Consider the following 25,638-nt stretch of genomic DNA (forward strand, 5'->3'; position numbering starts at 1 on the left):
TGGGGCGGTAATTTTTAAGTTCGGTGGGGTCCGCTGTGGGTTTTTTCAGAAGGGCGCTGAGTTCAGCGTGTTTCCAGCTTTCCGGGAAGGTGGCGGAGTTGAAGGAGCAGTTGATGACGTCTCGGAGGTGCGGTGCTATGACGGAGTCTGCTTTGTTGAAGATGTGGTGAGGACATGGGTCTGTGGGGGATCCTGAGTGGATGGAGTTCATCAGGCGGATGGTGTCCTCAGTGGAGATTGGGTTCCAGTCGTAAAGGGTGTTCAAGGGGGGTGAATGTTCAGCATATGGTTGGGTGCATTGGTCGCCGGGTTGGTTGTCGAAGCTGTTGTGGATGTCTGAAATTTTGTTGTGGAAGAATGAGGCTAGGGAGTCGCAGAGGGCTTGGGAGGGGGTGATGTCGTTGGAGTTGGCCGAGGGATTGGTGAATTCCTTGACGATGTTGAAAAGTTCCTTGCTGTTGTGGGCGTTGTTGTCTAGTCGATCCTTGAATGCTGTTTTCTTGGCCTTTCGGATTAGTTGGTGGTGTATGCGGGTGGCGTTTTTGAAGGCGTCCTTGGTGCTGGTGGTTGGGTCTTTTTTCCAGGCCTTTTCGAGGGAGCGGCAGAGTTTCTTGGACTTCTTAAGATCATCGTTGAACCATGAGGCCTTCTTGCTGCCAGGTTTGCTTTGACGTTTTTTCAGTGGTGCTAGGGTGTCGGCGCTGTTGGATAACCATAGGGTGAAGTTGGTAGCGGCTTGGTCTGGGTTAGAAGAGTGGGCTGGGGTGTTTAGAAGGAGCGATGAGGAGATCTGGTCGATGGTGATTTTGTTCCAGTTTCTTTGCAGAGTTGGTTGGGGGTGGTTGATGGGTTTCGGCTTGTTGTAGGCGAAGTGAACGCAGCTGTGGTCAGTCCAGAGGAGATCCGTAGTGTGGCTGAAGGAGACATGGTTGCTGGAGGTGAAGATAGGGTCGAGTGTGTGACCTGCGATGTGGGACGGGGAAGTGACCAGTTGTTTAAGTCCGAGGTTGGCGAGGTTGTCCAAGAGGGTGGTGGTGTTGTGGTCGTTGTTCTTTTCAAGGTGAAAGTTGAGGTCTCCCAGAAGGATGTAATCTTTGGAGGGGAGCGCGTGTGGAGTGATGAAGTCCGTGATGTCTTCACTGAATTTTGCGCGGGGTCCTGGTGGTCTGTAGAGGAGGGTGTCTCTGAGTGTTGTCTTGGGGTCGATGTGGATCTGGAAGTGAAGGTGTTCAGAGTTGGCGAGACTGACATCAGAGCTGGTTGAGATGTGGATTGATTTTTTATGGACGATAGCGATTCCTCCTCCTGTGTGGCCGGTGCGGTCCTTGCGAATGATCTTATAGTCTTCTGGGATGGCAATGGTGATGTCTGGGGCGGAGGAGGCGTTCATCCATGTTTCTGTTAGGAAGGCGACGTCTGGAGAGATGGTGTCTAGTAGATTCCATAGGTCAATGGCGTGTCTGTGGACCGATCGGGTGTTGAGAAGGATGCATTGTAGGTGGTTGGTATCGGGAATCTGAGGTGTGATCGTAGCGAAGTTGTTGACGGTACCGATGAATTTGCAGGAGTAGCATGAGAAAGGACCATGAGTGTGTCCAGGAGCGGCTTGGACGCAGTTGGGGGACGGCCGGGGTTGAGGGCTAGGAGGGTGGTGGCATCATAAGTAATGCGGGAGGGCTGGGCAGCGCGAGGGGCAGGGGGTCTGGCGCTGGGCGCGGTCCAGGCGCGGACGGGCGTAGACGGGCTTACCTTTGGCGCACCTTCGGCGTGGCCGTAGCGCGTGGACGCTGCACGTTGGGACATCAGGCATAAATGAAGTGTGGAGGGGGCGGAGCGTGGGAGGGTCAGCTGGGAGGCGGGGTCTGGGAGGAGTCACGGTAAAAGTAAAACAAACTGAAATGGCCGCCCGGTGAGAAATCAAAACTGGGGCACAGCCGGAGTTTCAGTCAATGAAACTTGCAACAAAGTATCCAGAGAGACGCTTCAGTAATAGTTACATCCGCCGCTATGCAGATAATCACAATGAAGCAATGTGAGCAGGAACGATACTAAGCGCACATCAGCTGTGCATTTAAATATAATTAATCAATGTGAGCCAAAAACGATACTAAGCGCACATCAGCTGTGAATTTAAATAAATTAATCAATGTGAGCAAAAACGAAACTAAGCGCACATCAGCTGTGAATTTAAATAAATTAATCAATGTGAGCAAAAACGATACCAAGCGCAGTGGAATGAGCTATGCGCTGTAACAGGGCGGCAGGCAGCAGGTACCAGGGCAGGCAAGGCAGGCAGCGAGGGGAAGGCTTCCGTAATGCAGGTGGAGTGCTGGGGGAGCGACCGTAATGGAGGGAATCCAGACGGTCATTGATTGTCACCCATGACATACTTATAATGCAATAAACATGAACTCTTGAAAAATGTTTTAGATCAGGGTTCTTCAGGTATGGCATAAAAGACATTCCCTTAAAAGCTGGACGGCTCTCTGGTGGTCTCATTGGATGAGTTAAGAATTCCATGGAGTTAACTTCAATGCTAATATCTCATAGTATTGATATTCTGAGTCTCTCTTTGAGATGAGGTAAAGGAACTAAGGTTGACCTATATACTGTTTACGATTGCTCATCTCCCCGTAATACGGAATCTTCCACGCTACACCAATTGGCATGCCTATTATCCTCGAGAGATGCTCGCTGTCCGTTGTGACCTTCGAGCCACTGGATGGTTTGGTATCCATCTTTAGCTTGGAAGATGAGACCAGAGGAATTCCTCCTCCTGAGATAATTTCTCTTTCATGTTGGCCAGTGGCAGCAACGCAATTGTTTACACTATCATTAAATCATGGTATTCATGCATGTAATGGCTGGTTTCCGTCAGACCTAAAGTGCACTGATACATTTTTACGGGGTCCCAATCGTAGCAGAATTAGGGCTATGGCATCTAGCAGTTGACTTTGGAGTATTCCTTCGCAAAGATAGTGATCACAGTGCCCTGCAGCTTAAAATGGGATGATTTTCCCTCTGCAATTCAGTATTATGGGGCAGAGGTCTGACGCCAGAGTAAATCTGAACAACAACAGAAAGTCAAGACAATGGTCTAAATTATTTCTCAATTTGACCTCCCTATCTGTCATTTACAAAGCATTTAATGTGATACTTAATCCTCTAATTGACCATCCAGGTGGAGGGTTGCTATTAAATTACCATCCTACCCTGTTATGCGCACTGAAATCTTAAGGTACACAGGTCAAAGAGGGTAAAAATATTGTTACACCCGGGCAGCATCTGTATTGGTACAATAAAGATTGCCCTCAGGCAAGGTACATGCTAATCGAGGCTATCAAAAGGGGAGACCATGTGGGTATTAGGGTAGCCCCATCAAATTACAAACAATATCTAGTACTAAACAAAATTGGGTGGATGAAAAATGGCAAGCCTTAGTTGAGGCATCCAGTAACAATAATTCACAGAGGTTTTGGCAAATATTTTCTCATGGCTGCCCGCGTTCTGTTTGCCCATTGGAATTTCAATCCAACCCCAAGAATGGTCAATCATTTTTCTAACATTTATGATATTCCAAACACTGGTCTGGTCATCCCTGAATATCGACCCTGGGAAAAGGTATCAGCAGATGAGACCTCCCAATTGCAGTTCTGCCTAGATGAAGCTCTAGGAGCAATTTGAGGATATGCCTTCTAGGAAGGCTTAGGGTCCTCTGGACTGTATTACGGAGAACCTGTTTCGCTTGGAACCTCAGGTGTGGGGCCCTTGCATCAACTAACTATCGATTGATATATTGACAGGTGGGTAGGTCCAAGGTTCTTGGAAAAATGCTGAGATCCTTCCAGTATTCAGAAAGGGAGATAGAGGTTCTCCAACAATTACCGGCCTATTAGTATTCTAGATAATTTGCAGAAGATATTTTGTTGCCAGATCATAGCCAGAATACAGGACTGGATGGAGGAGCCAGGCATCTTGACATCTTTCCAGGCCGGTTTCCCCTTTAGGGTCAGTATAGTGGACCAACTCTTTTGGTTCAACCTCATAATATCTAAGTAGCTCAGGCTCTCTCCATCTCTACTTGTCCTTTGTAGACCTCAGGGCAGCCTTTGACCTGGTTTCAAGGCAGCACCTTTCGTCCACTCTGGCTGCTGTAGGTATTGATACATCTTTGCTGGACATCCTCATAAGACTTCATAGCAATACTATAGCACAGGTGAGATGGGGTCTGGGTGGCGATTTGACTGACAATCAATGCAGCGTGGCATTAGGCAGAGGTGTGTCCTTGCGCCACGCTTTTTTCTCTCTACATAAATGGCGTCGTTCTTTCTTAGTTGAGTCCATAAATAAATCCCCTAAACTAGCTTGTCATTCAACTGCAGCACTTTTATTTGCAGATGACATACTTTTGCTTTCCTGTACTCCATCTGGACTGCAAAATCTTCAGAATCGTTTTCAGAAGTTTTGTCTCATCCGTGGTTTGGAGGTGAACAATTCTAAAACAAAGATCATAGTGTGTAACCTGCGCAAGTAACACAGAGGGAATTTTCAGCTGAATGGGAAACGCTCCAGGTAGTAGGAAAATTCAACTACCTGGTGATCAGCATTGATAAGAGCAGGGTATGGAAAGCTCAGTTGGACAAGAGCGAGGCGGTTCTTCTACACTCTGCCGCCTCTGCCAATATCAAGAAGCGTAAGGTAATCCCCCCTAGGTCTGCACCACAGACATTGAGGTATATAGGGCAAAGGCACATGTGGCTGCTTTATAGGGCGCTGAAGTCTGGGGCTCTTCCAACATCAAAGGCCTGATATCTAAGGAAACAACTTCTTGAGATCTCTATTTAGCCTCCCGCAGAGTACACCTATGATCCAACTCTTCTATTACACAAGGTTCAAAAGGGTGTGTGACCTAGCAGTCTTAAACCAGCTTCTCTATTAGGTGAAGTTGTGATCGACCCCCAAGCTTTTCCACTATAGGCTAGCTCTTGAGGATATCACGCACCTCAACTACGCTCATCTTCTCCCTTGGCTAAAACATGTCAAATTCCATCTATGTTACCTGGGTTTGTGTGCTATTGAGTAATCAATCTTCAATGGGGGAAGACACAAAGGGTAGAGTTAAAGTGGCGTTCTGGGAAGAGAATCAACAATTACCAAAAAGCAAGATCTAGGGGGCTGGTAGAAGCTATCTTGGCCACTAAAGTTGTCCCTGCCAAGGAAGCTTAGCTTACGTGGATCAGATTCCCCCACAAATGGTGCGTACTTTGTTCAGACTAGGAACACTTCACATATATAATTTCAATCATAAATGGAAGTATTGCCAAACTATTTCCCTAAACTGTGATACATTTGAACACGTCATTGAGGGCGTTGAACACATCCTCTTTTTTTGTCCTGCCTATGGTAGATCCAGGCAGAGGTGTATCAAACCACTCTGCACTCTTTGGGGTGTGAGGGCATACCGTGTGGCCTATCGCATTCTGAGATGGGACACTAGCCAGGGAGTAGTATTTAGTGTTAGTCAATATTTTTGCACAGTGTGACTAAACAGGAAAAAGCAGGGGTAAATGTTTTAATTGGGTACCTACTTGCTTTCTCTACTATGGATTGTATTCATTTATATGTCCCATGATGCTCCTGGGTCGATGTATTCGGTTATTGTAGCTTGAGGATTTGTACCAGGAATGTGTCAACTGCTATATATCATTTTTTTTAAACTAAGCCCATCCTTTTATGGACAATTATGTGTCTAGTAGAAATAGACTATGTGTGGGAACACATTGTTTTCATCTATTTTAATTGATCTTTATAATCTGTAAAAGTGGTTTTTTGATTTCAACTATTTTAACATAACAAAATCTTATTTCACAAGTGTGATGCATTTCCTGACTATAATGTTTGTACATGCTGAACTAACTGAACGAGATCAAATATGCTTTTTATAATTTCCTCTTGAAATCCGAGGTGTTTCTCTCAGGATGTATTTTAAAGCATGTGGTGTGGCAGCATGTTTACGTTTCTCACACTATTTATGAATAAAGAGAAGGCAAAGCTATGGCCACCATTTCTACATGACCTGGGGTTTGTGAAGAGAATTCCGTACAAGTTGTTATTATAATATTATGAGAAAATAAATTATGTTTCTTATAGTGTATTTTAAGAAAATACAGAAATATAAATGCTTTTTTACCTTAGTCCTTCTTGTATGGCATGGAAATGACTACATTTGAATGTTGGAGAAACTCATGGCACACTTACACCTTAGTGCTTCATAACTCAATTAAAAAATATCTTATCAGAAAGTAAAGTTACTAATTTATGCTTTGCACTTTTTAACTTAGTAAACATCAGTGTTTTAACATACCTTTCTGTTCGGCGCTGGAAATGATACTGACCCATGGGTACATCCTGAAAAAAAGAAATTTATAGTCAGCAGTTATGATAGCTTTTTGAATAGTTATTGAATTATGAAGATACATTATATCAATGCTTAGCCTAGGAATGTTAAAACTGTTAGGTTAGAATTTTTTGGGTGACACTATTTTATACAATCAGCCCTTTCAGCATATCTAAATGTAAGCACTCAGAACACAGTCTGAACATATTTCACAGTGAACATTCTATTCATTAGTTATTGTAGTATTGCTGGAAGACTGAAAAATCGTTCACCTTTGATAGAAAGCTGAAAGATGGTACAGACATTTGGGGCCAGATGTGGGTAAATACCATTTACCGATTCTAAAATACCGAATTTTACTGATTCAGTATTTTAGAATGGGTAAATGGTATGTAGGTATTCATTCGGTAATTTTTACCGAATCGGTAAATTTCGGTAAATACCGATTCGGTATTTAGCGATTCGGTATTCCCCATTTATTCCTATGGGCCTGGATGCCCATAGGAATGAATGGGGAATACCGAATCGGTAAATACCGAATCGGTAAATACCGAATCGGTAAGAGGGGGAAGACCTGCAAGGATGTCAGGGTGTCACATTGACACCCTGTTGCACCCGTGAATAGTGCATGGGTGCACATGTGGCACACATACATGCCCTAAGGAGATGTATGTCTGCCACATGGCACTGTTAAAAAGCACAAAATTGCTTTTTTAACGGTTTTCGTTATTTACCACCAACTTGTAGTTGGCGGTAAATAACGAATCCTTACAAGTGAAAAGCACTCACTTGAGTGCTTCTTACATTAAGGGTTCGGTAATTTACCGATTCGGTATTTAAGAATTCGGTAATTTACGACTCCCTAAATTACTGATTCGGTAAATTACCGAATCCTTAAATTAGGCCCATACATCTCAAATGCCTAATACCGGTCGGTAATGGCCGAAATTCGGTAATTTCGGCCGTTACCCACCGGTATTAGGCTTCCTGCATCTGGCCCTTGGTTTTATAATAGTAATCAAAATCAAGTCAGTCAAAAAGTACTTAATCCCGCCATCGAAAGCCTTAAGGCAGGCTTTTTAAAAAGACATTTCAACACAATACAATTAATAAAACTGAGAGCACACAAACAAATATAGTAAAAACAGTGTTGTTGGTTCCCAGGATCAAGTTTTTTAAAGAACACTGAAAACAATATATAACGTGCAATAGTGCTAAGCATAAAACCAATTGCTGTGAGCAATATAACATGAAGTGCACATGATGACACAAACCAAACCCTGAGTGCGACTAGCAAAAAACAGGATAGCTACTGCAAAGACAGCTTCTTCCTGTGCCTAATGGACCCTGTTAGGAAAAAAGACAAAGGGAAGAGATAACATTTGAAGATATAATAGTGCAGGCCTGACTTAAGCAAACTGACAGTTTCTGAGCAGCGGAAGTATAAACTTTCTATGCAGGGGTTCAATAGGTAAAAAAAAAAAAAATTTAAATGTAGGGTATCCTGGCCTAAGAAATTATCACATGGACAGGGTTTTAAAGTACCATGTTTCACATGTCGTTTGGGAAACGCCAATAGCCAGGGGACCCAATTCAAACGGAATCTGGTCAGCAAAAAGCGGTGATATGCATTGCTAATGAAAAGTAGATACGGTTGTGCCTGTTGACTCAGACTCAATGTGGCAAACCTTCTGACCGAAGGCTTGGCTAACTCTTTCTCTTCCCTGAGCCCCTGCCATTTATCCAGGAACTGCAGTTTGATATCTCTAATAGCTACCTGTCCCAACGGGCCGGGTCTCAGATAGAGGTCGGAGCAGCTAAGCCATTTAGTCAGTTCCATTATATATTTTGGATGTATGAAGGTACGACTCGGGCTATTACCACGCGTACCGTTACAACGCGTGTTTTACAACGCAAGACGTTACCACGACTTGCGCTGTAGGGTGCGGACTTAGAAATAGTTTAATTTACTATTCCAACACCAGTCCCCGTGTATAGTAGGGAAGGTGCTGGAATAGTAAATTAACTATTCCTTGTCCTTGAGCGCCCTCCAGCGCAAGTCTTGGTTACGACTTGCGTTGTAAGAGACACGTCGTAATGGTAGCGCGGGGTAACATTTGCATCGTAAAAGATGTTCCCCTATATTTTAGCCAATGATACTGGTCCATGGGTACATCCTGAAAAAAAGAAATTTATAGTTAGCTGTCATCATAGCTTTTTGAATGATGATTCAATTATAGAGAGAAATTGTCTCAATTATTAGCGAAAGGAATGGTAATACTGTTGGGTTAGAATTTAGAAATGATTTTGGTGACGCTATTTGAAACAATCGGCCCTTTCAGCATATTAAACCTAGGCACTCAGAAATCTATCAGAACATATTTCACAGTGAACATTTACTTCATTAGTTATTGTAGCATACCTATAAGATTGAAAAATTGTTCACCTTAGGATAGAAAGCTGAAAGATGGTACAGACATTTGGCTTTGTAATAGTAATCTTATAAGAGCAAGACCCAAGTGAATCTTGCCTATGACGTTATTTAGTCTAATCGCAATCCAAAATGGCCGGCAAACATCCAAAAGTAATTTTAAATCTTGGGATTTACATCAAATTTGGCACAAAAGTTCATCTGTATACATCTGTGCATGTCATGTGCATGCTCACAATGCATCTAGACTGTGACATCATAAATAAAATCCCAAATAGCCACCAAAATAATGCAGAAAACTTTAAAATTCAAATCTGCGTGGTGTAAATATTCATAGTTAGTGACATGTATCAACATTTATTAATATGTATTATAAATTAATATGTACTTTTCTTTTGCTTTCAGCTTCACCACGTGTTCTGTAATGCCTGAAAAAGAGTAGCATGTCTAAACAATACCTTATTGCAAAACTGAGAACCAGAGGCCAAGCTATCCAGCACAATGATGTTGTTACAACAAATTGGTCCATCAGTGTTCTTTATTAGGATTGCACTTATGAAAGACGTATTAGGCCAGCAAATGCTACAAACAAACATTATGGGTCGAGATATAGTGTTGTTGACTATAACCTGAAGAATTGTAAAGATTTCGAATGCATACCTACGAATATCAAACTAGCACAGCTTACTGATGGTTCTGGTATTGAGCAGACATTAAGGACTAACAACACAGTGTGGCATACATTTTTTTTTAATTTACAAGCGTGACAATATAAACCTGCAATTGCCTCAGAAAAGAAAACATACTGATGCAGATCTATATGGTAGCCCAGTTAAAACATGTTCGGCAGTTTCAGTTCCAAAATAAATGTCTGGAAGAAAAGCATGTTTCTTTTGCAATGAAACTGATACATCTGTTATGCATGAAGTGCAAACAGATGACATGAATGCGAATGTTCATCAGTATGTTGAGTTAGTTCAAGATACACCACTTATTGCAAAATTGGCTATGGGTGATTTGCACGCACAGGATGCTGAATACTATCATAAATGTGTAGTTGGACCGTATAACAGAGCACACAGTGCATGTAAAAATAAAAACGAATCACCTAGTGAGACCTCTGTAGAAGGAATAGCTCTAGCAGAACTTTTATCTTATCTGAAAGATTCACTATTGGGAGATGTTAAAACAGCTTTCAAACTCTGCAACTTAGAAGGCTTTTACACAAGCGAGTAAAGCAACTAAATTCCACTGCAGGTAAGTTTGACTTAACAAGACTAAAAGAGCCAATTTTCAGAAATATAAGAGGTACGAAGGCACACAATGAAGGAAGAGATGTCCCGTAAGCTTTCTGAGAATTTGTAGGATTCGCATTAGTATTTGCCTGTGACTAGTCAGCTTCTGATGCTGTAAGTGTTGCTAATGCAGCAAACGCTGATAGAAGGGACATGATGCAGAAATCTGACAACTTCAATGGAATGTTTGGGGATGATTGTAGAAACCGATACAATACAATACCATGGACCAATACAACAATATAATACCAAGAAATAAACTTCAATTACTCAGCAACAGTCCACATAAAACTTCTGAGCCCTAAGACAAACTACCCTCCTTAAACAGTAATTGCAATATGTTTGCTAGATTATATATCCAGTGTCAGGCAAGTAACGGTAATTTGGAAGATTTTTTCAAGCACGAAAATCCGTCCTTTCTGCCATCTATATCTATGAATGGAAAGCTCAGAGAAGGGCAGAAGTCACAGCTATTGGACAGCATTGTTGAAAGTACCACAATGCCCAACACTTCTCCAGAGGTGGATGTAAATATATGAGATGGTGCAGCTATAGTAAAATGAAGTAATCAAAAGGAAGCTGGAACTGTAGGTTCTTAAGTTACTTTATTAAATAAGATGTTAAGTTATAATGTTAACCCCATCAGGAGCAGCTGTCCTGCTGCTCAGCCCTCACTCAACTGACATTCACAGCACAGCAACATTCCAATCATCCAACATTCCATATGACATACATACCAGCTGAGCAGCAGGGAAACACAAGTTATAACATATCTCCCTTCGTTATGGGTACAATTGCAAAAAGCAATAAAATAGTTGTCAATAAAATGCACTTTAGTACACATAGTCAAAGATATTAAAACAATGCACCAAAGTACAAATGGACAACACAAACATCCTCGTTGCCAAATGAAGTAATCAAAGGAAGCTGGAACTGTAGGTTCTTAAGTTACTTTATTAAATAAGATGTTAAGTTATAATGTTAACCCCATCAGGAGCAGCTGTCCTGCTGCTCAGCCCTCACTCAACTGACATTCACAGCACAGCAACATTCCAATCATCCAACATTCCATATGACATACATACCAGCTGAGCAGCAGGGAAACACAAGTTATAACATAAATATACTACCTCCCAAGACTAGTAGAACATTTGATGATTATGCTTCAACAGTTTTTATACCCTTTTGGGAACATTCAAGCAAGTAATGTGAAATGATATGTTACTAGAAGCATCAAGCAAAGTGTTAGAGAAAATTGGTTTTGTATTTTTATGTTTTCTTACCTGTCAAACTCAGTAATCCATACATTACTACCCCCCACCCTGCCCCTCCCCCTCCCCACGTCACCGCCCTGCAGGAACTCCTACTGCCGACCACGGCTGCCTGATTTTATATTATTTGATCTCTTCAGAGATCTTTCCTTTCATTCCTAAAGAGGTTCGTAAAACAGTGGGTATCACGTTAATCACCTCACAATTAGACTACTGTAATGCTATCCATCTCAACAGAAGCAGTTACACCCTGAACAAATCTCAGATGTTGCAATATGCGGCTGTGAACATAATTTTTAACACCCCCAAAATATTTCTCAGTGAGAGAAGGTCTTTAACCCCTTCGCTGCTCATGACGAGGTCAGCTCGTCATGCAGTACACTGGTCGTGTGCTCATGACGAGCTGAGCTCGTCATGAAAATGGGAAATCTGACGTAACAGCACAGGAGGGGAATTGCCTTAGCACTGATGTGGTTAAGATCTCCACTGGCTTCCACTCAAGAAGTAGGTGATTTCTAATACCCTTTATACAGTCCACCTAGCTCTGCTCTACAAGGGGTCTTTGGCCATTAGGTGACCCTTTTGTCTCTATAAGCCAACTAGGCTTCTAAGATCACCTTCAAGTGGGAAAGTTAATATGCCAAAATTCCAAAAGGCAAGATGGAGTAGCTGGCAACCTATGGAATACCCTGCCAAACCACGTTGCAAAAATCAACTCTTTCTCCTCTTTTCAAAAACACCTAAAAATCTGTCTCTTCTCTTCTTGGGTCAGGTGTCTTCCGAAGAGGTGTAAGAATTCCTTGCACAGCGCTTTGACACCTGCAGGTTTAGAGCACTATATACATTTCTTTTTCATCTAACTTTGAATTTAATTACATGTATGTGAATCTCTGCACTTTTTCCATGCTTTTCTCCAGTTGCGACATCACTTTGGCTTTTCAAGGTAGAGGGAAGAAAAGAGCCACCTGGATGGCACTATCTTCTGCTACTACTGCATTTAAATTTGTGGAGTGGTGTGGCTCACTGGTTAGAGGCGGCAGACCCGGGAGCAGAGGATGGCCCGGGACCAGGGTTCAATTCTCAACGCGACAGGGTCGTGGACCAGGGTCAGCGGACTCGATAATTCTCACCTTGGTGCCTACTATAACCAGGGATCACACTCAGCAACTCTGGGCATTAGCTTGCCTCATCTCCACAACGGCCCCCCACATACGCCGGGGATGCCTGGTTTCACCTTGGAGATACCCAGTAGGGACCATCTCACAGGGAAAGCCAGGACGGGTTCCTCAGCGGTCTACTGCACAGAGATACTCCTTCGGGAGTCGATTCTAGCGCGTTAGAAACCCACAATTAATTTGATTAATTAATTTTTAGACAGTATACAAATTTGAATCACCATTGTTTCATATTATAGAAATGTTATCAGGGTTTAATATAGTCTTGTATTGTTTAATTACAATGGAAACATTATCCACATATTCATAGTATGTGTTCTAAGGATGCAAATGATACAAATTAGAAGTTTGCTACCACTACAGTGTGTGTGACTTATTCCTGGGGTCCTTAATGATGGCCAGTTTGGATTTATATTCATGACGTCACAGTCTAGATCCAACGTGGACATGCACATGACATGCACAGATGTGTACGGATTAATTTTGTGCCAAATCTGATGCAAATCGAAAGATTTAAAATTATTGTTTGATATTTGTTGGCCATCTTGGATTTTGCTTAGACCATATGATGTCATAGGCAAGATTCACTTGAGGTCTTGCTCTTCTATGATTACTATTACAAAGACAAATGGCTGTGCCAACTTTCAGCTTTCTATCACAAGGTGAACAATTTTCATTAGAAAACAGGCTTAACAGCCATACTATTGCTCAAAGCACATAAAATTCGAGACTCATTGGGTCCTCAAGAGAACCTTTTACGAAGACAAACTTCCTTTCTCAGAAATATTCCAAAACCCTCTTTCTACTGTACTGCGGGCTGGAAAAAAAGCTTGCAGGTGCCTTGCGAGTAACACAATACTAGAAATAACATGAGATAGAAATTACATCTTGGTCCCTCTTCATTTCAGCCTTGATAAGATGAAAGTGAAATAAGAGGCTATACTAGAACTTAAATTGAACAAACGTTTCTAGTTCTTCCACTTGCCCTGATGACATTTATACCTCCTATATATCAGGGAACTTCTGAACGATTGATTCCATTTATACCTGAGTTCAGCCACCTTGCAGGCATTTGGGTGCCCGCTCTGTAAGGATGTAAGTTTAAAACCTGACTGGAATGGCACACCTGTGAGAAAGACTTGTGCACAGGTTTACTAAAATTCTTATAGTGTTATGTTGTGTGAATTTAATTTTTTTTACAGCACCTGATTCATAAAGTGTTGTGAGTTGATATTGTCATGGTAACGTTAGTGAAAAAAAACCTGTTTTGCATGATGCTAAGTGCTGTGCTATGGTGCAGGGGATAGTCAGTGCAGCCTAATCTAAGATTGTACTCGAGTTAAAGCTTCAATCCAAATATCATTGCAATGACAACTGTTTCATGGTACACCACGTAGAAGGTGCAATTGTACAGGAATTGCTCCTCCTGTGTGGAAAGATCTCAATTTTCCACTTGCCCCTTGTTAGACCTGTCATCTTACAGTGGTCTTTCACCACACATTTGGCCTTTTCCATCATGTTTTTGCTGATTATTTTTCTTGACCGTAGGACTTTGAGCACTTTACCACTTCTACCCAGTGCTAGAGTGCATGTGCTTCTCCCCTAAAGATGATGACTGACTGATTGGCAAATTTGATGTACTAGTAAGTTCCTTGTAAATTGTTATCCCACAAACCAAGGGCCTGTACTTCAAATGCTACTAGTGGCCCTGCAGCACTAATTGTGTCACCCACATAAGTATTTTTTGAAACCTGTCACAGGCCTACTACTGCAATGCCTGTGTCTGCAGTTTACTGCCACTGCGACTTGGCATTGAAAACTACTTGCCAGGCTTAAACTCCCCTTTAATTACATATGTCACCCCTAAGGTAGGTCTAAGTAACCCAAAGAGCAGGGTGCTATGTAAGTAGAAAGGTAGGACACTTACCTTTATGTTTTGCATGTCCTGGTGGTAACAAATAGCCTTTTTCAGGGGCGGAGCTAGCTCGCAACCAAGATGGCTGCCTGAGCCGAGAGCTCCCCCGTCTTGAAAAATATTCTGCAAATATCCTACAATAGTGCTTCCATTTGGGCAGATTCTGAAGGCGGACACCTGCGGGACATGATCTGGAGCGGCCCGACCCCGCAGACCAACGACAAAAGCACGAGATTGCAGCGGGGGCCTGTGACGTGAGGGTGCACACACAAGCCGCGCCCTTGAGTAAGGAGAGCATGGAGGTCGGGACCGGAATCTTGGCCGGCTCCGAGCAGCAGAAAACACACCGGAATCGGAGGAGGTACATCGCCCGATTCGGTTACAATGGGCGGAGAGGCCCTGCTGCGGTGAGTGGGAGCCGAGAAAGAGGAGGACGGTGACGTTGGAGACACGGGGACGGGAGCGCTCATCCCCTGCGATCTACAGCGCAAATCCCTGCGGCGCCCCTGGAGGGAGACGAGCTGTGGCCTACGGGAGCACCGGGACACAAGTAAGTGACCGCTGACAGATCCGGCGGAGGTCCCGAGGCCGGTCTAGTGCTATTGGGGTGCACGGTGCCCCCTGCCTGCTCTGCCGAGGTGTGGGACTTGTCGACTCGCGTTCCCACCGGGGGTGCGAGTGGCCATGGACAGCCGGCACAGGAAAACCTACGCACTCACCGGGGCTGCCCAACAGACCTACATGTATTGAAGATTTGGGAGAACATTCCCCTGAGTGCTGCCAGAGAAACACCTCGCCTACAAATCCAGAGGGCAAGCTGCAGCCGCCATTTTAGACGTAGATGGAGGAGACCCATACAGCGAGCTTGGCCGGAGGGGGGGATACTGCTGCGGGGAATATTGGAGAAGAAGCTGGGCTGCTTTCCACCTGATCTGACCGAGCAATGTGAGAGCCTGAGGTGGGTAGCGGAGGAGCCCTAGGCCTGCTGGGTTGAGACTTTACTACTGGACTCGGAGTTGCCTTGTTAGGGACCGCATAGGGCACCTGAAGGGGCTTGATAGCACAAGAGGAGAGCAAGATTGATTAGACGAGACATCACCTGAATAGGTATACGGAGGCCCAGCCCTGCGGCCCTGCAGCCCCGGAGCCCTGCATCCCCGGCGCCCGCTCACTCCTTCGTTGGGGCACAGGGTGTCCAGATGGCTTCCCTTTCGTGCCCGGCCATCTGGTCGCCCAGATCCCATAGGTCATCTGGTCGCCCTCAATGCATTCCTACGGGGCGACCAGATGGCCGGGCTTCCCTGGAAGTCCCGATGGAGTGCCATTGCCTCCCGGATCCCCACGAGGGCTCCAGGAGGTCAGATACTTTCGCGCCTTGGGTTCCCTCTGTCACCTCGAGTGCACAGATTACAATAAAGGGGGGTAATTCTCCTCCGGATTACTAGGGAGAGGGTCAGTCAGACCTCCGGCGATTCTGAATCAGGGGAAGGCAGTCCCGGGGCCTGCCCGCCGGGGCCCCCAGGGGCCTGTGTACGCTCCTGCCTCTCAGCCCCTTGCCGATGATCCTTTTTTTCTAAGTTTTCTCAGGCAGACCTCCGTGAGGTCCAGCCATGCTGAGAGGGGGAAGGCAGTCCCGGGGCCCGCCCGCCGGGGCCCCCAGGGCCCCGATGACGGTCCTGCCTCTCCGCCCCTTTGCTGATGGTCCTTTTTCTCCGAGTTTTCTCAGGCAGACCTCCGTCACTTTTAAAAAGTTAGCATTTTCTTGCACTAACCTTTAGGTGCAAGCAGCCTGTATCACGAGTAACATGATTAGGTGTAGTGGGTTGTTGCTGCCTTGCTACCAGACATTGAAACAAACTGGGGAATTGGTGCTGGCAGGATGGGCCATCTCTGACTTGATGAAGGGGAGGAGTTGTCATCTACCACACTTGCACATCACAAAGCCTCTGCCTGAGAACACTCACCAATGGTTTGACACTTGTTATTATGCCTCCAGTCAAGTTGGGGCCAGAGCTAAGATGCTGGATACTCCAACCACCTCTGTGGGTAGAAACCTTCAGAGCTTTCTCCTACATCAAAGCTGGTACCAGGTATAAATACTAGACTCTCAGACCTAACTGTTAAGTACACCTCTGAAACTTTGGAAGACTGATAAGGACTGCTATGCTGCTCTGTTGCAAGAAAGAGTGCTACTCTGCTGCCCTTCTGCTCTTGTACCCTGTGTCCTTGGAGCCTGGGCAAGAAGGACTGGACCTGCATCCTGAGCCCAGGACCACCAGATTGACCAAGGGCTAGTAGTTGCCTGGCCTTTTGATCAGAGCCTCAGGGGCAGCAGAGGTTCCAAACATATGGAACCCACCTCCATGGACTCAGCTGTTAGTCCTACCCTTAAGTGGTGTCCCCCCACTCCTGAACCCTTGGAAGTGTGCCTGCTGTGGTCCTGTGGGCAGTACCAATCCAGTGCCTTGCATTTGAACTGTTGCTGCACAACGCATCCTTGATGTCTGACTTCTCATTGCAAGCCCCTCATTGACGGCATCCTTGACAACAATGCATGACATTGCCTCACAGCCCACAACTCCTCGGATCCACCACTTCATCATGCATTCTTGGTGCAGGACTTCACATTGCAAGTCCCACCCCCATCAAGAGCACCCTCGATGATGACCAAGGACCCCACATAACAGCCCTGCAGCTTTTGTGATATTAACTGTAGGAGGAAAGAGGGCATCATGTTAGTGATTTTTATTGGCATCTTCCAAAAGACTTCAATGATATATTTTTAGGTTTTGTTGTGTGGTTTTTGGTGAGTATGTTTGAAAGGGTGGGGTTGGGCAGTAGGGGGTCCAGCTACTGTTCCAAGCTGGAGCTAGCCAGCGCATATCATCAGATTGAACTAGAACCTGCATCACGTTCCCTCACAGGCTTCGTGTCACTTTTAGGCACTTTTCAATACAGACGGATGCCCATCGGGCTTGCCTCTGCTGCATCCATTTTTCAACGTGTCATGAAAAGTATGTTAGGTGGGATTAGTGGTGTCCTGGTGTTTCAGGATGATGTGTTGATTCACTTCAAAGATATCCAGACACATAATTCCTTGCTCGAAAAAGTTCTGGGAATTTTCAAGGATTGTTGGGGTGATCATCAAGCCAGAAAAATTCATGTTTCTCACTGAAGAGATAGAGTATCTTGGTCACCTGATCTCCGGTGAGGGAATCAAACCCAGGCAAGGACTGCTGGATGCAATCACCCAGGCGCCGGCTCCATCTGACAAGAGTGGTGTCACTTCTCTACTTGGTCTCCTGGAGTTTTATTCGAAGTTCCAATTATACCACTCTTGTATGGCCCATCAAATCTCTTCTTTGCAAGGGTTTGGTATTCGAATGGTCTGATGAATGTGAGTCTGCCTTGCAGTGTGTTAAGAGCTCCCTCTCTAACAGTGTGCACTTAACCTTTTGACCAAGAGTTATCTTCTTTCATAACTGTTGATGCGAGTCAAGTGGGGTTGAGGGCTGTTTTGACTCAAAATTCTTCAAGAGGTGAGAACACAGTGGCATTCGCCTCCTGGGTTTTCAGAAATGGGGAACTTCAGTACTCATTCATCGAAAAGGAACTTTTATCATGCTTGTGGGCCATTGAAAGGTTTTGACCCTATATTTGGGGTAGGCGTTTCTTATAGAGAACTGATCATAAACCTCTCTTTTCCATTCTTGGGACTGGTACCGGGAAATGCTGCTCACCTAGAATTCTACTTATGGTATCTCGCCTTATGCAGTACCAGTTTGATGTTGTTCATGTTTCTGGTGGCAGGAATCTATGAGCACATTATCTTTCACATTTTCCCATTGATATTAACAATGAAAGTACAATTCCTTCTGATGTTGGGGAGGAAGATTCTGATGATTGCTTGGTAGCCTCATTCGACTTACCTGAGCATGGGCTTGATTCTGCATTCAGTTGGATTAAAGCCCTTACCGATGAGATCTTACAACGAGTATGTGGGTTTGTTAAGTCAGGATGGCCTATAGAGCATTACCTTCCTCATTGCATACAGCCTTTCTGGAAGGTGGAATCTGAGATTTCACTGGAAGACAGTGTATTATTACTAGGTGATAAGCTGATTGCCACTGTGAGTCTCAGAAAGAACACTATTGTCAAAGTCCACAAGGGTCATTTGGGATCCACGCTCACGAAGCACGGGTTCGCAAGTTTTTGGGGTGGCCCTCGATGGACTGTGATGATAATGATCTTGTTGATTCATGTTGCATCTGTAGCTCTGCTGACAAAGGTGTAAAGGTTTCTTTTCTACCTCTATTTCCTATTGAATGTCCCTCTGGGGCATGGTCCAGAGTAGGTGTGGATGTCATGGGACCTTTGGAAGTTTTACCTGGAGGATGTTGTTTTGTTTTAGTGCTAATTAATTATACTTCAAAATGGCCTGAAATAAAACTTGTTAAGGAGGCTTCTACCGGCAACATCATTCTTTTTCTTAAGGATGTGTTTTTGAGGGAGGGGTTTCCTGACACTATGGTGACGGATAGTGGCACTCAATTTACGAGTGTTGGATTTGAATACTTTTTGAAGTCATGCAACATTCAACACGTTAAGAGTTCTCTTTATCACCACCAGTCCAATGGGCAGGTTGAGAAAATGAACAGAGTTGTGGGGGACTATATTAAGTGGGCTAGGTCTTGTAACTGTGATATTTGTAATTCTCTCAACAGTATGCTTTTGTTCTATAGGACCACTCCTCAGTCTACAACTGAAGTTTCTCCCTTTGACTTGTTAAGCAGAAGAAAGCTCAACAATTGCTTTAAGCCTGCATGGATGAACAAATGGATTAAGTCTGTTCCTGATATTGACAGTCTCATGCATTTAGTTAGAGAAAATGTCTCCAACTCCCAGTCCAAACAGAAGTCTTGGTTTGACAGTAAAAACGGGTTCAAGACTATTCCTGTTGTTGTTGGAGATCTTATTCATATTAAGTCCCTGGTACATGTGGAGAAGGGTGAGAGCAAATTTGATTCTCCCATTTCTGTCACCAGGGTTGGTAGAAATTCAGTGCAAGTTGAAGGGGGGAAATGGTGGAATGTTGGTAAGATTGTAAAAGTTAAAAATGTTTCTTTGCTTCTGTTCCTCTTGGTTCGGAGGTTGGTGTTCCTTCAGATTTGTTTCTCAAAAGGAGTTCAAGATCTAGGATTGTTACCAAGATATAACGCATGTAAAATGTTTTGAGTCTCTGCTATGGGTTTGCTTACAATTTCATTATAAATGTTTAGAGTATCTACTGTATGCTCACTTACAAAGTATTCTATAGTTATAATTTGTTTTGTGTTTTTTTAATTTATTTCGGTTTCTGTTCTCTTCATGTCTTATTTCTGTTTATAAAGAAAGGAGGATATGTTGTATTCTCATTATTTCATTGCTTCTGTGTTATATTGCACGATCCAGCTTGGGCTGAACCTTATGGAATGTTGATAGGTTGCCTGGCTGCACTGTTGCTGGGTTCTGTGGATTCAAATTGTACTGAGAGCTGTTGGGGCTGGGTGTGTCTGCACTACACTCGCCTGTCTGCTGTGTAGTTTATCTACAATACATCCTCTACTGAACTCATCTCCGACTACGAGTTGTCTACAACACACAGATGATGTTCCTGGACTAGTTTTGGAGCAGCCTCCAGTTTTCAAACCTTTTGAAGAATACACATTGCAAAGAACATCAAGGGCCTGGTTACGAGTACAGCTGTCCAAAGGACTGCAGTACTCAAGGTGGTGGTCTGACCACCGCCATCACTGCATGCCCACCTTCAGTATTATGAGTGTCGCGGTCGGACCACCACATCCGCCGGGGTTCCAGGACAACCTGGCAGTCACACAGCGGAAGGATGGCAGGAATATACTGGTGATGCCTCTGCAGCACCACCGAGCATATTATGAGTTGCCTGTCCACTGCCCATCTTATGACGGGGAGCCTGCCATAAAAAGGGTGCCAGAGAGGCAACTGAGGGCGTTCTAACGGAGCCTACTAACACTCCTGGGCTTGGGAGTGCATACGGGGGGGCACATATTTTACCCCCCTAGTATTGCGCCCTGTTCTCTGTTCCTGAACAGTGTGGCATGCACTACATGGTGCACGGCACACAGTGAAAGGGCTGTCATGGCAGCAGTCTGCTGTTAAGGCTCTTCTATGAGCCTAACACTGCTGCCACAGTGAAACCTCTGCAGCACAGCCCGCTCTACCTGGATTCAACTCTGAACCACAGTCTTGGCGGTTTTCCTGTGAACGGAGCAGTGGCAGTGTCACAGGAGACTACCAAAGTAGTAATAAGGCCCAAAGTCTGTCCACAACAATCAGAGATGTGGTATCAAGTCTAGAGCTGGACTTGTGCTCCTCGGTGCTGGTAAATGAGGTGGGAATCATACATTGTATACCCTCTTTAAGTAGGGGAAACATTTACTCAGTTCTGACTGACTGTACTTGACTTACTTAAGAATGAAACATGTTTTGCCAACGAGGCAAAAATTAAAGATGAACCTGTATGGCACATCATTCAATGCACAAAAACGCCCCCGGAAAACAAAAAAATCCCGATTTATTGTATTAGTGCCAGGGAAACGGTGGGTGAAGCCAACTATTAGCTGTCTGTGACTAATACTTTCTTGAACTGTAAACTTCGGCTTTTGTAGATGGGGGTTCAAACTAAAAGATAATGTACGAATGGAATTCAAATTCTGCAATGCAAAGGCTTATTTGGGATTTACAAAGCCACCCAAGCCTTGATTTGCGTGGTTGTGCGCAACTTTGTAAGAAATGCAACGCAACACAAGAGGCTTGCACAGCACTGCACTACATTCCTTAGTGGTAGGCATTTCATGAGGGTAGTGCGGTCATTCCCGTATCTCTACCCATGGATTTCATGCAACTCCAGATTTACCAAGGTTTGTAACTCTGGAATTGCATAACATCGGTATGCCTACCACAGAGAGGTGTACCGAGGAGAAATATGTTTATTTATCCAGTTACGTGCTCTTTATGGTTAAATCTTTTATTGAGTTTTCATCAGAGACATAGCAACCAGACCCACCCGTGTCAAACAAATACAGAGCGGTAAGCTTCAATGGTATAAGAATAAGCATGTCCATCGGTTGAAGAAGCCAATCTGTGCTGTAGGTCGTACAGAACTCCCAAGAACAATCCAGCAGATCCCTCCTCCCTCCCCGCCCCCCTTGCCCACAAAACAAAAAGGTCTAGTAAAAAAAAAAAAAAAAGGAAGTGAGTCAATGAGCAAGAGTAGCATCCGCGGGTCGCTTGGGTGCCTGCTTATCTGGGATGGGGGTGTCTGCCAATCGGAGAACGCGGTGGTAACGGGAACAACTGAGCTCACGGAACTCCCCTGTGAGGAGGGTCAGGAATGGCCGCCAAAGCTCCGGAAAGTCGTCCCCCCTGCCCGCCTGTACCAGGGATAGCTTCTCCATTCCAAGCACCATCCACAACCTGTGTAGCCAACTTGTATGCGGGGGGCCTGCGGTGTCCTCCAGTGTGCTAGAATATTCTGCATAGCCGCCCCAAGCGCAATAGCAATCAGGCGACCCCTCCGGGATTTCAAGGGGTACATCAGGGCATTAGGCAGCCCCAGCAGGATGTGCGCAGGGAATCATGGGATTAGGGTGTCTAGGTGTGAGTCAATGTCATCTAATATCGTGTCCCAATACCCCTGTATGCGATCGCACCTCCAGAGTAGGTGTTCTTGTGTGCCCAGCTCCCCGCACCCTCCCCAACAGCGATCACTGATACGGGGGTCAAACCAGTGCAAGCGCTCAGGTGTGTGATACCAGTAGGTGGCCACTTTAGTCAAGGTCTCTGTCAGCCCAGAGTGATATGCGGAGTGTCTTGCTCTGTGATAGATGTTACCCCATTCTTTATGTGTTAGGACCCTCCCCAGTTCCCGCTCCCATCGACGCTGCTGTCCAATGCTGCTGTGAGCTTGCTGTTCCATGATACGTGGAATCATTGGTCGAAAGATCTTTCCTTTTAATCTAGCTATGTCATCGGGTGCAAAACCAACGGGGGCATTACGTATTGAAACATTGAAAGTAGTGGTATGCACACCAAGTTTATTCAATGTAATCAGTTTTTAGTCCATAAATCTTTAAACATCTTTGTCAGTTCGCGTGCGAAACTGGGAAGTGCCATGCCCTGAATGCACCATTTTTGAAGTACAACCATGTGGGGAGCGCCTAATCAACGCTCCACTCCCAGACGCACTGCGCATTTCTGGATACCAGATTCAACCTTGGATCATCCATTTTAACCATCTGAAACAAATTGTATTTGGGAAACTTCACGTATTAACTTGTGCTCATCCAGGCCTCCTTGTAAATATGATCCGATTAATAGGGGACGATCACTAGATAATTAAAGAAATAGTCATTGTTATATTAAATGCAAAACGTCATATGCGTAATGCGAAACCAAGATGAATGCAATTTTATCCAAAATGACATATACAGTAAAGTAATTTATGTTATTGTTGACTTTCAGTTGCCCCTGACGAAGGGCTGGTAAAGGCCCGAAATGCATTGGGTTGAAATAAAGAACTGCTGCTTTAAGCTACCTATTTTATCGGATCGTATTTACAAGGAGGCCTAGATGGGCACAAGTTAATACGTGAAGTTTCCCAAATACAATTAGTTTCAGATGTGGAATAGTTAACATAGAGAAGGAAAGCATGGTAATATTATGGATAAAACACGACAAACATGAATAAGGTTAAAATGGATGATCTAAGGTTGAATCTGGTATCCAGAAATGCGCAGTGCGTCTGGGAGTGGAGCATTGATTAGGCTCTCCCCACATGGTTGTACTTAAAAAACGGGGCATTCAGGGCATGGCACTTCCCAGTTTCGCACGCGAACTGACAAGGATGTTTAAAGATTTATGGACTAAAAACTGATTACAATGAATAAACGCGGTGTGCATACCACCACTTTCAATGTTTTAATGACCCATTGAGCCAGCCTTTGAAACAAGTCAATCAATTGATCTTTATTTTGACGTTTTTCAGTCATAAAAGGTTACAATTAAACATGTATAAAACCAGAAACATAAAAATGAGCATTTACTAAAATCGTTTCCTAAAATCAGATTATCAATCAAGATAAACAGTGATAAAACCATTCATAAGATCAAATTATCACACAGGGTTACTTTCATAGTGTACAATGACTCCTGGTACCACTGTGGTGAGGGAACATCTCTTGGACCACATAGCTAGAAGGAACTTTGAGAGAGCAAAAATATATGCGGTGACTGTTACGTTGGCACTTTCTCCGTTTGCCTTATGTCCCTCTTTTGCCCCCGTCCCTGCCACGCGACTCTTGGCATTTGCATGTGTTACGTCAGAGAGCTATCTGACAGTTGTGTTGACAGTTTAACGGCATTGATTGTAAGCCGGTGACCGGAGCGCTCTTTCCTGCCGGCGTGTCGTATATGACTTGAAATAAAGTGACACCTTAATGAATACCGAGTGGTTACTTTACAATTTTGGCGACGAGGACGGCACACCGGAGAACCCACAACTTGAGGAGTATATTTAATGACGTGACTAAGTGCACGACGGCATCGTGAAGAGTTAATTCCCTAACACGTCGCATTTCTAAGTTGGGGAAAAAGACCAGCCACCGGTATTCCGGCAATTTTGATACATGAGTGAGTTGAAATAATTTCCCTTGGACTGTTTGCGGATTATATGAGTCCAGTGAATTCAGATTGAACTTTGGGCGTTCTCGTGAAATTGAAATAGTACAGAAAAGTAAGACCCAAGTTCATGAACACTGAATCTGCGCAAGTTCATGAGGTGAGCCCTTGAAGCCGGGTGTGGAGATGTGAGCGGGGCATGGAACAAAGTTAAATCTCCAACGTGAATTCCGGCAATTTTGATATATGAGTGAGTTGATATAATTTCCCTTGGACTTGGAGCGGATTAAATATGACCAGTGAATTCTAATTGAACTTTGGGCGTTCTCATGAAATTGAAAAAATACAGAAAAGTAAGACCCAAGTTGATGTACACCGGAATCTGCGCAAGTTCATGAGGTGAGCCCCTTTAAGCTGGGTGAGGTGATGTGAGCGGTGAAGGGAATGAAGTAAAATCTCTGACACTGCGTTTGAAATTGATCTGAAACTACACATGCGTGTGAAGCGTGTTTCTCCTCATAACTTCAACTTAAATTTTAAAAAAAAGAAATTGATTACATACAGGCGTCAAGGGGCCATATTGAGCAAAAAAGTCAGTGTTGTGAGCCCTGCATGCCGGTAGGAGGAGCAGTTAGCGGAGCTGCGAACGCGAATAATTCTCTTAAACCGCGTTTGAATGACAAAGGAGAGTGAAAATCTCCTCAGCGTGTGGCGCGAACAGCAGCGCAACGAGTTGAAGTAAATGGCGCCACCTAGCGTTGAAGAAATAATGAGCAGAGGCAAACAGTAATTGAACTAAGATAATAAGAAGAATAACAAGTGATTCGAATTGAAGCTTTGCACGCTAGCAGGAGGAAAAAAAAAGAAGATTATAACATTTTGCAAGTAACCCAGCAAGTGAATTTAAAATTGAGGAAGTGTAGTTATATAAGGCGTAAAGAGTAATACAACCAGTGACATTTTATTGAACATATATACAGTAAGTAGTAACTGTACGATTGAATAACTAATATAAACGTTGGAATTTAAAGCAAATTAACATGGATAAAAACAAAATGTATAATTTACCGCCACTGGAGCCATTTAAGGAAAGAGATGATAATAATATTGCAGAATGGGAGGTGTGGAAGGAATATTTTAACAATTATATATCCATATTTGAGAAAGAGGAAGAACCATTAAAAACAGAGGAGAAGGTAGAAATATTCTTACACAGTATAGGAGCCGATGAACAAAGAGTGTACTGTAACATTGAAGTGGAAGTCAATAAGGGAGCAAACAGGAAGGTAATTGAGGACTTTATGGATGGAATAAGTGATCATTACAAACAAAAAATGAATGTCAATGCAAAAAGGAACAAAATTTACGAGGAAGATGGTGATTGCAATATGAAAGAGAACAAAAGTGAGACCAAACCTATGTGTACCATAGACATAGGGGGAGTAGAAATTGACTTCA

The 25,638-nt window shown here is 44.0% G+C and overlaps 1 protein-coding gene across 1 annotated transcript in view; it reads right to left on the reverse strand.

The window, feature by feature from the left end:
• The window catches only part of ADCY2 (adenylate cyclase 2), a 3,890,318-nt gene that overhangs the window by 991,241 nt on the left and 2,873,439 nt on the right, over nucleotides 1–25,638 (reverse strand). The window contains exon 11 of the mRNA XM_086965279.1: nucleotides 6,365–6,408. Coding sequence (XP_086821405.1) covers nucleotides 6,365–6,408 — 44 coding nt within the window. The remainder of the gene's footprint in view (nucleotides 1–6,364; nucleotides 6,409–25,638) is intronic.

The sequence above is a fragment of the Lissotriton vulgaris genome, chromosome 4_1 (assembly GCF_964263255.1).
Source record: "Lissotriton vulgaris chromosome 4_1, aLisVul1.2, whole genome shotgun sequence".
Lineage (NCBI taxonomy): Eukaryota > Metazoa > Chordata > Amphibia > Caudata > Salamandridae > Lissotriton > Lissotriton vulgaris.